The sequence below is a fragment of the Mytilus galloprovincialis genome, chromosome 9 (genome assembly GCF_965363235.1).
Source record: "Mytilus galloprovincialis chromosome 9, xbMytGall1.hap1.1, whole genome shotgun sequence".
In the NCBI taxonomy this organism is placed as follows: Eukaryota; Metazoa; Mollusca; class Bivalvia; order Mytilida; family Mytilidae; genus Mytilus; species Mytilus galloprovincialis.
The window spans coordinates 13,478,538-13,491,638 of record NC_134846.1 but is presented as its reverse complement, the minus strand read 5'-3'; the positions used below and the strand labels follow the sequence as shown (position 1 = coordinate 13,491,638).

The window sequence follows — 13,101 nt, the reverse complement described above, 5'->3', positions numbered from 1 at the left end:
ACATCTTCTTTGTAAATAAATACGAATGTTACTGTTATGAAAGAAACCTTTTAAACAGGAAAAGAATACAAATAATAAAACAAATCATCGATTAAAGCAAAAAAAGGCCCAAAAAATAATCAAATAAACTAATTCTCTATCTGATATAAAATGAATTGTGCAGCAAAAAAAAGTTCATTTAGAAGCAGACAATAAATTAAGAAATAATAGGCCACCCAAGAACCTGAAACCACAAAGCTGTAGCAGGTTTACACCCAATATCTGCTGGGCACGTGTACGGTGTTGTCTTCTCCGTGCTTCATTTACTAACAATACACCACCAGACATTACATAGTCTGATTACCTTCTTGTAATGCAATGCACTGATGTACTTTCCTTCCGTAAAAACTAATTAACAATCTGAGTAATAGCAAACTTAATCTCTTAAGAGTCTGTTCTAATGGATAAACGGTCAATCAGTGCTATCTTCATTTACATATCAGGAACACAATGGATTACTGGACATTTATTTCCTCCCTATTGTTCCCATATTCTGAAACTTTACATAGTGTTTACATCTAAGTGCTTGAAACCCAGACTTACATAACAATAACAGATGAAATAACTTCAACTGACTAACATAACAATAATAGAAGTATCTTTTACAATACAAAAAAAGTCGACATTATTTGGTAGTTTCATATATAAAGGGATCGCCACACAAAAAATTTTCTATTGTTACTAGTGCAACAAATTAAATGCACATTGTTCAATAATGAAAGATAATTACACTGTAGAGTCTGCAGGAAATTTGTAATTGATATGTAAATTAACATAGCAGTGGACCTCCAATACGTTAGCCTATAAATAACCACCCAAAAGTAGTCAACAAATTTCAAGGGAGATAACCCACTGTTGTAAAAAGTAATTGCCTTTTAACCTTCTTGGTGCTTGTGCCTTGTATTAAAGAGGTCTTTATAGCTATTTTGACATACAATTTTTTTAACTGTTCAAGAAAATCTGTAAATACTAGCAGACAAAATGAACAATTGCTATATATATAAATTTTCATGAAATTGTTATTGCATACCTGAAATGAATTTACGAACTTCAAAAAAACAAGTGTGTTCCACAATTTTAGTTCTGTTTCTTCCAAAGTCTTCATTTGTGTTATTGCCATTTCCTGTGTTATTCTGTTGTTTGATTTTAAAGGTTCTTGTAATGTTCATAACTGATTTAGTAATAATCTGTTGTATTGCACCCATTTTCCTTCGGCCCTCAGAGAAAAAATTTCAAAATTATTATTCCTGATCAACATGGCCTTTACAAATCCAAAAGTTACTTGTCACCTGTTCGGCTTAAAATCTTAATCACCGATTTAATAAATCTAAATAAATATGCTTATAAATAAACAATTACAGGAATTTATTTAAATCATTCCAGAGTTTAATAATCCCTTGGTTTCAAAATACTTTACACATACTATAGTGCTTAAATTTTTGAAAGGTTTTGTTTTAAGAAATTTACAGTTACAAAATACTTTACATGGGTAGGGTTTATTAAGAAGGAATTGTTTTAATTTCTTTAAAAAAAATAATAATTGAAGGTGATTGATATGGCTTAAAATAATTAAGATTCATTTGAACTTGACAGACAGGATGGTGTTTGTTTGTGCAGAAATAATTCAGTTAAGTTAAACTGAGTTAAATGGAAAGTTTGCATCCCAACTCTGAATCACGAAAAACATGATTTGAATTTCTTCCTCATAATTTGTTTACTAATAATGACTTGCTTATTTGTCGAATTCTTTTGATTTATTTCTGATAAAATTTGATGTAACGTATTCAGCCTTTAAGGTATGCGTATTTATAACCACATAATACGGCATATATTTACTTTCAACATGGTTTTTATTATTCTGACCACACCTTCATTAGAATTCTATTAATCAATAAAAATCAGAAATACACAATGTCAAATTGCACAAAGTACTAAGCTTCAAACTATTTGAATCAATCTAAATATGGCCCGGTTAATTGTCAATGAGACAGCAAACAAAGAACATAGACATTTGGGTGGGTCTCATTGGGGTCTAAGTGTGACGCAGGATTGCCAATTTTTTGTAAGCGTGACACGTGAAAGTCAAATAATTGTGTCGTGAAAACAGGAAATGAGGTCTAGTGGGACCCGGGAAATGACAAAAAAATGAGAATTGCTTACGTACTTAGTGTAAGCGGGATACGGGAATCTGACAAAACAGTAAGCAGGATCCGGGATCGGAACCCCCCAATGAGACCCCCATTTGGGTGTTTAGTTTGGTACTATCCTATAGGGTTACTTAGAAGACACAGATTAGAAGAAGACCTGCAGGAACAGTTTGATCTTCGTTTTGAAAGTAACAAAGAATTCAGCATAGACATTTATGACACTATAAACACAGCAATATAGAGTTTTAACATAATTTGTAACTAAGCTAAAAAGTACCTCCATTTATTCATTTTTTTGTATCTCAAATCTTTTCCTCTCTTCCGTTATTTATTATCATGTTTTCAACAGTTTAATTTTCCATTTTTTTTCTTTTTTATTGTTGCGTGTTTATTTTACCTATATGCAGAATGCCTATTTGATTTCTTGTGCTCATAAAATGATTCTGATGTCTACATAATCATGAAACTTAATTACTTCTTTAAAGTGTCTTAAAAATTTCAAAATGATTAGGTTTTCCAAATTTTAACAAATCTCTGTTTGAAAAGATGTAACACAGATAATTAGATGGATATCAGAGTTTTAATTAGTTCATAATACTAAAAAATCATCTTTGACCTTGACCATGTGAATGATCTAGTTTAACAAAATAAATTCTGCACTAAGATTATAAAGAATTTTGATCATCAAACATTATGAATGAATATTAATCTACGATCAAAGAATATCTTAAAACATTACATAACCAATTTTTTTTAAATGTTCATTTCTAGACGAGATTAAACTGTGAGGCTATCAGTCAAATGGATCAGACTAACAGATATTCAACTGTTTTATCTGCACAAGGTGGTTAATTAAAAAAGTTTGATATTTTGGATGAATTACAAGTTTTAAATACGTTCAAACAATTTTGATTGAATTACCAAATTGAAGATCAACATGAAAAAGATGGCAATCGGCACTTAATAAACGTAAACGGGACATCATGATGCTCTTCCATTAACCAATCATTTGATAGTCTGCCAATATTCCATGATCAAGTGTAATTTAATTATAGTTCTTTTTATGGCAGTTCAGGAAATTGTTTAAAAATCGTCTTATTATCCTCTCTTATTCAATTTTATTTCGTCGTTAATTATGGCGCTATCAGGAAACATCTAATCAGTGTACCGACCCAGCAACCTAACCCATTCACCGATCAAGCAACCTTACACATTCACCATAATGACCAATATATATATATATATATATCAATATCTACATGAAAACCTACTTCCACAGGTGTAAAGGATTAATACGATTGTTGATCTGAATATAAAATGGTTCCAGTGAAAATACCAACAAAAATCTAACCACAAGGTCTAATACTCATGTAACAGGGAATATTAACAATGATTGTCAATCACTGAAGATGTGTGGGTACCTTTGTGTTTTGTTTGTTGCTTTGTAATGATGGTTATACCCATAATGACCTTAGTTGCTCAAATCCAATTCATTTGGACTCAATAGTTTACTATCATACCACATCTCAGGTCTCCTTATTTTTATTTTTATTCAAATGCAAAAATCTTTAAACATCAACAAAACTTTTATCAGTATGACCTATACCAACTAAATTTATCTAAAAAATGTTATAAGCATAAAGTTCAAAGATAACTTATTTGATTGATTGGTATTTATTGCCATTTCGTCATGCATTTGCAATAGCACTTTTCCTAGGTTAAAATGTATGTAGCAAGGTTTAAATTAGAGTATTATGATGAAATATTTTTATAACTTTCATAATGTGTTTTACCAGTGTTAGAAGAATATTTTGATAACTCTCATAAATTATTCACTAATATTAGAATGATCTCTATAAGACTTAAAATTCTCCTTCAGTAGGTATGGAATTATAGTACATATAACTTTTGTCTAAAAACGGCCACCTTAAATTAAAATATGAATACAGTTTCATCCCTAAAGTCATCGACCTTCTGAATTCATGCTAATAGAAGGTAGAATATTGCAGAATGATAAAAAAAACACTTTCCAGCATGGCTACCTGTTAGGTATATTACAATGTTTACTTCTGTTGAAATCATTACTAATCGATGTTTATAACATTACAGTCTTTGTGGTTTTTGTACTACTGAACATTAATTTCATGCTTTACCCAGAACAATTACTCTGTTTTTTTCCATAATTATTATAGGTGATACATCTTTGTGGAATACTAAAAGATCTAAAATGAACAATCAGGCTGAGTGCTTCTTAATAATTAATACCCTTTAGTATGATGAGTCTGTTCTTAAATACAAATAAAATAACAATCAAGCTTTCAGCTTAAGTAATTTTTATAGTGCTGTCTTATAAAGAAAAAAATAAAGTTTTTGTCAATAGATATAATGAGATACTTCTTGACATCCTAAGAAGAACACTTTGTAGTGTTTGGGTGACATTTTGTTGAACTGTTTCTTTTCATACTTTCAATCTCAGCCAAGTACGTTATCCTCTTGTAAACACAAAATGTCAAAACAAAAAAGGCAAGAAGATACCATCAATGTAATTAAATTCCAAGAGCAACAATTTGTAAAAAGAGTGAAACAAATAATTAAAAACAAAAAAGTTCAACAAAGGCAGAAAAATATAGTAACTGTCAGACTTCCGGAACAAGACATTTTATATTTAGCCTTATTTGTAAACAAAACCTCAGCAAGAGAACATTTATAAATAGAACCAATGATCCCATTCTTCCATACGTTTTTTTTTAAGATACCAAGTACTGCTTTGTGGGGGATCACCTAACGACACGTAATATCAAAATATCATAAAATATCTTCAATGGAGTCAACCGACACCAAGTCAACACATAGGACTAAAATATTCTAAATAAAACTTCCGAAATATTTAATATAAATATGATATCTCATTAGGAATAAAAGAATGTCCTACAAATAATCTAAAGGTCAAAGATCAACAATAATTTAATTAAATGATTGACTGTTGTAATGAAATCTGCTCTAAAGGGGAAAATAAGGGCAAGAAAGGTCGTACTATATTTGATCAACACAAGATCCTATTGAAAGGCAGGATATGCTTGAAACAATATACTTATAAAGACGTGTGCTGATCTTAGGTCCTTCAGTACATAATTAATATAAACAAAGTACAAAATATCCTTGGTGTTATACTCTTGGCAGGTGGTCTATTCTTAAATGCATGGCGTACAAAGCTTTCTAATGAAAGGCAAAATTAAATTTAATAGAATTATTGTTTTACCTTCGAAAATATATGAAATAGCATCTGACTGCTTATTTGGCATAAATAATACTGCGTAAAAGGTATATAAAGTTATAAAAATTTTCACCTTGGAATGAATTCAAACACTAAAAATGTGTTTGATTGCCAATGAGAAAATTTTCCAACAGAGAGACCAAATAACGTAGAAATTATCAAATATAGGTTATTATATGGCCCTCAACAATGAGCAAAACCCATAATGTACATAAAGCTGTAAAAGGCAGCTAAATGACTAATGTAAAAAAATTCAAACCAAAAAACTAAGTGGTGTGATTTATGTACAAACAAATAAAAAAAATCATTATTACAGATATACTGCAGCAACGAACGACAAGCACTGAATTACAAATTTCTGACTTGGATTAGACATACAGAATGTGACAGGGTTTTACTTGTTTTAGAACATTGTTTATTTTTTTAGCTTCTGATAGATCAATAAAATTCAGAGAAATATAGATTACATATTTACCCATCAATTAGACAGCTAACAAATTACATTATAATATTATATTTCTTAAACAAACAATATGATACCTGATGAAATGCAATTATCAGTGTTTGTTTTCACTTAAACAATCTGAAGCTATGTTTCATATGAAAAGCAGAAGACTTGGAGAAAATGTTTTACTCATTTGAAATGAATAAAAGGAGATGTACTGTTTATTTGTTTTTCGTCTTGCACATGTGTAATATTTGTTGCTGGACATTACATTAAGCAAATATACCAATCAGTAACATAAGCAAACAAATTAAAATCAAATTAGAAATAAATAAAAGACAATTTTATTCTTATCAAAAAATATTATCAATTCCATATTCATATTTCGAATTGCAACTCTGAATAATACATTATCTTCTAATTTTTTTATTTTTGCATTTTACTGAAGAACCATTTTTATAGGATTTTACAAAGGTTGCTAATATTACACTAAGACTAGAGAATAATATGACACTTCAGGTACATTTCATTGTATATTTGTGTATGAAAGGTACTATGGACACGTCTTTTACCATGTATTGTATTTTTCCATGTGTAGGGGGTCCTAGGCTCAGTGAAACTCAGTGTTCAATGAAAGAGAATTGTTATTTGATCTTGTTATAGTTTTTGTAATGTAACAATTTTGGCTCTGTTGGGGTTCTCACGCCATATTTGTTGTCAGACAAGTAAAATCTTTTATTATACAAAACTACTTTCCCTGATTTTAAGATTTGCTGTCTGTGAGGTGAAATTCTAACCAGTTATTTCAATGTTGACAAGAATTCTGCATAATCATGATTTGAAATTTGAGCTTTTACTAAAGTTAAATAACGACCTTAATGATATTCAAAAGTATTAAAAGTCACAGTATACAATTACATATAAAAATCTTAGCTGCCCATGGTATTTATTCCAAGAAGTAGAGAATCTAATATGTTAGAGTCAATTTTTTCTAATATTTTTGTAATAAGTTTTTCAGACAGGCTTTAGGGATGGGGAGACTGTTGAAATATTATTTATCCTTTTTTTTCTCTAAATTTCCACAAAATTTCTTATATAATTAGTGGAAGGAGCATTGCACTCCATACTTGTGTCATCCTATGATCAACATATGAAGCATGGCATTTTGTAATATATTTAAAGTCTTACAGTAAATTAACTGAAAGGAAAAGTTCAGAATGATTGAAGTCGCTAATGAAGCATTAAATGATACACAAACCAAAAAAATATTTAGCTCATTTTTTGTTCACCCCCTCCCCCATTTTTTATATTTAATTCTGACAACATCCAATAAGAACAAAAAATACAAATGAAATTGCATGTAAATAATCTGCTTTTGTACTAGCTAAACATAAACAAATTCATAAAGCCACTTAAACCACAATATAAACAAGTATATTAGTGGTAGTACATTTTACTTATCTAGTACTTATTACAGTACTAATGTTTGTACTGGGTGAACCGTAATCTACTTATTTACGCATGTTAGTAGAAACCAGTGGTCTTTGTACTGTCAGCAATGAATTAATACTGAAGGATTATTATTATGAAATATTTAATCTGGGAAAAAAAGTCATTATAATTGTTATACACATTCATTTAAATAAAAAATTCAGTTAATCAATGCCAATTATTTTTAAGCTCATACCATTGAAGGTGGTTCAGCACTATTACCAATTTGGTATTACTGACAGCATCGAGTCCCTCCCTATCAGTTTACTCGCCATCTATGTACAAACTATATTATACATTAGTTGCTCTGCACAGGGTGGATCCAGTCACGCCATTTATAAAAGGGGGAGGCGTTCCATCTATATGTCCCCCCCATTTAAATGCATTGATTGTCAGAAAAGGGGGGTCTAACCCCCCGAACCCTCCCCTGAATCTGCCACTGCTGCATGATGTTGTAGGTAATTTTTTTATCAATTAACCGCGGCTTATATTAAATTATTATTCAGGAAGAACTTATAGCACATCACCGATCCAAAGACAAATATTTTAAGGTCAATACCCTAGTATATCAAACATTTTGATAAAAAGATATATATATATTTACTTCTTATTAAAAGAGTGTTTATATCCTACCACCTTGACCCTAATTATGATAAATAATGTGCTTTATTTCACTACACTCCAGGATCTCTTAAAGAATATAAACATCTAAACTAGTAACCCTTTGATCAAATAGTTTCCATGGTCTGCACTGCAGTTCTGCAATGTATATTCATCACTTAAGCCTAATTTTGTATATAAATGTGCTTATCATTAACACATTGTCAGTCAACCCATCATGGGGAAATTCTGGGACATCTCTGTGCACTTAAAAGATGTAGATTTTTATAAAGGCCTTTCTTACTTCATATCTATTATAAACTTTAAAAGTATATTCATAATGGTTAATATTTTTTTCATCTTAGTTTCTTTCATCTATTTGGTACATTAACTGCAAATGAGGTTGTCTTTTATACTAACTGTACTGTTGTACTAACCTTATTCCAGCTATTATTGAGGACCCCCTCCCCCTTAATTTGAAACCAATCCAAAGTCCTATAGCCTTGTAAGTGCAGATCCATATATTTTTCATAAAAAAGTAACCTGAATCAGGAATGGCTTTACATGACCACATCTTAAGGTCAAGCAAGGACAAATATTATTATTTATTGATATCCTTTAAAAATGTTTGGCAAAACCAAAGACTGAACCAGATAGGCTACAAAATGTGGGTTTACATGACTGCATGTTTTTCCTAGGGCTGATGGCCTCAAAGCATATATGGTAGAATAAACGTAAACAAATTTGGTAATTATCATGACAATCGTATGCCTGTTTGTTTACAGAATCTAAGAGTATCTGATGTAATTATGTCGTACAAGAATCTGCGAGTTTAAACAGTTTAATTGTATTTGATAATTGAATTTACTTCAAATAGATTTTTCACATTTATTTTCGTAGTTCCAGTTTATTTCAGTCACCGCAGAATGCCTGCATGTTATTTGTCTTGAATTTTTGTACAATTATCAAAGGCTTATTGGTGGTCTCTGCTGTATAAGTAGTTTATAGAATTACGTCATTCTATATTTAATCCTCTCTCTGAATCATTTATACACAAAATAACAAGCAAATTGAATTGAATTATTATTGAACAAGTTTTGAATATATATATATATATGACCATAAGAGAATGAATTTGACCCCCTCATTTGTCAAGCTATTTCTATACAATAAAACAGAATTCAATAATGTATCATATACTTAGGCAAACCATAATTACATCTTATATCTTGTGTTTTTTAGCTGCTGTTTCAATTTTGTTTTACCTACATTTTTCATTGACGGTCTTTCTTGAATATTTTAAATGTTCAGTTTTATCTATCTTGTTTTATTTCGTGAATACTTCAAATGTTAGCATTGCTATAGTCTCCTCTTATTCAAAATTTTTGGTCACACTCTTATGTTTTAATACATTGTTGGTATCTATATACTAATTTAATATGGAATATTGAAATGGCATGGGGTGAGTGCACAAGGCCACTAACCTCCATGTAATTTGGTCCCTTATGGATAGTTCTCATCGGAAATTATATCACATCTCCTTATTCTATATAAAGTATTATTCTAAATTAAATATATAGTGTGGAAACTAACAAAGAAGCTCTCCCCAAGGTGTTCAACAATAACATGAATTCACATAATGTCAGTTCTTAGGATAATACCTACACTTCCATGTGAAATAGATATAGGAAGATGTGGTATGAATGCCAATGAAACAACTCTCCATCCAAGTCACAATTTATAATAGAAAACCATTATAGGTCAAGGTACAGTCTAAAACACAGAGCCTTGCATGGCTCACACCAAACAGTAAACTATAAAAGGCCCCAAAAATTACTAGTGTAAAACCATTCAAACAGGAAAACCAACGGTCTAATCTATATAAAAAACAAGAAACGAGAAACACTTATGAACCACATCAACATACGACAACTACTGAAGTGACTGAACATCAGATTCCTGACTAGACCACATTAAGTTGGGGAGAAAACTACAATTTTACAAAATATCACGAATTAGAAGTACAGTTTTTTCATTTTATTTCAAAAGAGTAGTTTGTGTTTTATTCAGCAATAGATAGTTAAGCCAGATGCATTATATCAACATGAAATAATCAAATTTTTGTAGGAAAAAAGAGTGTTATAACCTAGGTCGCCTATCTTTACTTAATCCAAATTAGAAAGTTATATACGATCTTATACATTTATTTGTCTTTCATGAAACTCAAAGACACCTCTATCAAAATCAAGTACAGTTCTTAATGCAAATGTCAATTGTTTCTACTAGGACTTAGATATAACTATTGATGTTTGCTAGTTGTTTTATTTCACGATAATTATTTCTAACACAGAACTGTCATTAAGCTATGGTTCAGACATTAGAGTGGAGAATTTGCACATCAATCAGACAAAATAATATTCTATAAAGGAGAACGAATTGACACCATATTCAAGTGTATAAAGTATTTTTACTGCTTTTTCAATTCCCAAATGTTTAATATAGACTAGAGTCAGTCTGAGCTGTTTGATAAAATTCTTTAAAAACAGGCTTTCATTATATCTTCTAAACTAAACAGTCTTGAAGCAACGTAAATAACAGCATCTGTCTGTATGTTCTTAGAGATACTCATGTAAATATCATCTACCATTTAATATTAATATGATTATCCTGTCAAACATTAAACTGTGATTTACACGATTACATTTCATTAAATCCATCACCTGTTCTTGTTAAAAACCTTGAAAAGTGTAAAATATATGTTAAAATGTCTGTCTTATCTATCAAGGAAAAACTTACTCAATAAACTGTACCACAAAAATTCATGTTCATATAACTCTACAGATATCAACTACAAGTTTTTTACATTAAATTTACAAGTAAGCCTATCTAAATTTAGCCTTTGTCCAAAAATAAATACCCTTTTGAACATCAGCAGCAACAATCAATCAACCTATCTAAAAGTGGTCCACTTTCGGAGTTTATTAAAGATGGTGAAAAACAATAATGTTGGTTAAAAAAATCAACAAGTTCTGCACTAAAACCTTTTTCTTCTCACTACTATTCTTCAATTTGCTTCTGAAACCTTCAGCTTTCAACAATGAGCAAAACCCAGACTTTTAATTAAACTGCAACCCAGCAAGCTACTCTTCTTCAATTCAATTAAGACTGATTGATTGAGTTTTGGTTGGTTAGCAACCAGTGACAAATATATCATGTACAACCATCAAGACTAACCATCAACCTTATTGATATAGGTTACTATAATAGAAGATGAAAAAAAAAACATTTCCTTTACCTCCCACCAAAAAGATGAAAAAAAACCATTTCCTTTACCTCCCACCAAAAAGATGAAAAAAAAACATTTCCTTTACCTCCCACCAAAAAGATGAAAAAAAAACATTTCCTTTACCTCCCACCAAAAAAAGGTTCATTTTTATAACCTTTCAACTGAAATAGTTCTTTTATTCCCTGCTTAATGCCTATCACTCTGCAATATGATGCAACAAAGACTTGGAACAATATCTCATATATTCATTTCTTAGACTTACAGAATAAAATAAATAATGCATGTAGTCCAATATTTTTAAAAGAAGAACAAGCATACACTGTTATTTTTTCTCTTTCATATTGACTTCTATTTTAAGAATTTAATTTAAGCGTAACTTTAAATATCGTACTATGACTTTAATGAAGTAAACATGCAAAGAAGAAGTTTATACGTGACTGCACAAAACACTTACGAAGGATATCAAAAGTACATAATAATATATACTAAATGTCTGTCTCATTGCATCAAGTTTGCTATATTTGTATATTTATTCAACAATTCTTTCCTTCAATATCATAAATAATATTACATTCATAACTTCTATTTTAGTATGCAGTCAAGCCTAAATCATTACATGATAGATTTGTGGAGACATTGAAAAGTGAATCGGCGGTTTCCTTTTTATAAAAAATAATGTTTTATATGCATTTTGTTTTCACAGAACTGAATAGTAAAATACAATGGAATTACATACATATCAAATATGCTTAATAGTCAAAAATCAATTTCAACCGCTAACATTGCAGAAAATCCCTATAGTATTGCAAGACTAAACTAATTTACTAAAACAAAATGTCAGATAATAAGCTCTGTCAATCTATATTGTGCATTCAATATAAAAATAACACGTGGTGTGACTGTTAATGAGACAACTGTCTTGACCACAGACCAAAAGACGGATGTAAACAACTTAAGACAGGCTAGCTTTACAGCATTAACTAACTGCTTATAACAACCCAATCACTTTCATTTGCAAAGTGACTGTACAAAGTCGGAAGCATGACAATCAATCATCACTGCCGTTCCATTGATAATAATTTGAAAAGATTTATCCTGAAATTAGCAGCTTTATATGGACATTGATTTTTTTACTACACGTTGTAGATACATTTATTATTCCGTATGTTTACAATAAAATGATGAGAGTAAATAACAGTGAATCATTATTGCTTATCAATGTCTTCAGTGTTCTGGTGGATAGTCCTCTCATTTAAATCATAGACATCTGGGATCTCCCAATGATCATACTGTTGAAGAAATACACTTTCTTCCCATCTTAATGTGAGATTTCACCTCCTAGTCAGGGATAGGCCTTCAGGGTAGATTTTTAAATCTTTAAAAAAAAAAAATTCATCCACCTAGAATCTGGTAAATTTATGACTTCAGAGGTTGTCCAAAGATAATTGGTTGGTTGGGTATATTTACTTTTCAAACTGATTTTCATGTGCTACATTTAGCTTAAGTGAAAGGGTAAAGGAGAAGTGAAAGGGTAAAGGAGAAGTGAAAGGGTAAAGGAGAAGGGAAAGGGTAAAGGAGAAGTGTAACACTATCAAGCATTCACTCAAATAAAAGTTTGTAGTTACCTTCAATTTTGACTTCCTGTCTGGTTTTGCCCACCACATTTTTTGATTCACACACATAGGTTCCACTGTCTGCTAGTGTGGCTTTCCTCTTCCGAAGTACAATACCACGTCTTTGAATAAACAAATATATATATATACTTTTATCTTGTTCATTTGAGGTAACATATACAATAGAAGACATAACATATATATGG

General features: G+C 30.4%; 1 protein-coding gene across 5 annotated transcripts in view; it reads right to left on the bottom strand.

Annotated features, from left to right (window-relative positions):
- The window catches only part of LOC143044455 (uncharacterized), a 57,030-nt gene that overhangs the window by 20,263 nt on the left and 23,666 nt on the right, over nt 1-13,101 (bottom strand). For all 5 annotated transcript variants that reach the window (XM_076216483.1, XM_076216481.1, XM_076216484.1 and 2 more), the window contains exon 3: nt 12,908-13,017. In XM_076216483.1, the coding sequence (XP_076072598.1) occupies nt 12,908-13,017 (110 nt within the window). The remainder of the gene's footprint in view (nt 1-12,907; nt 13,018-13,101) is intronic.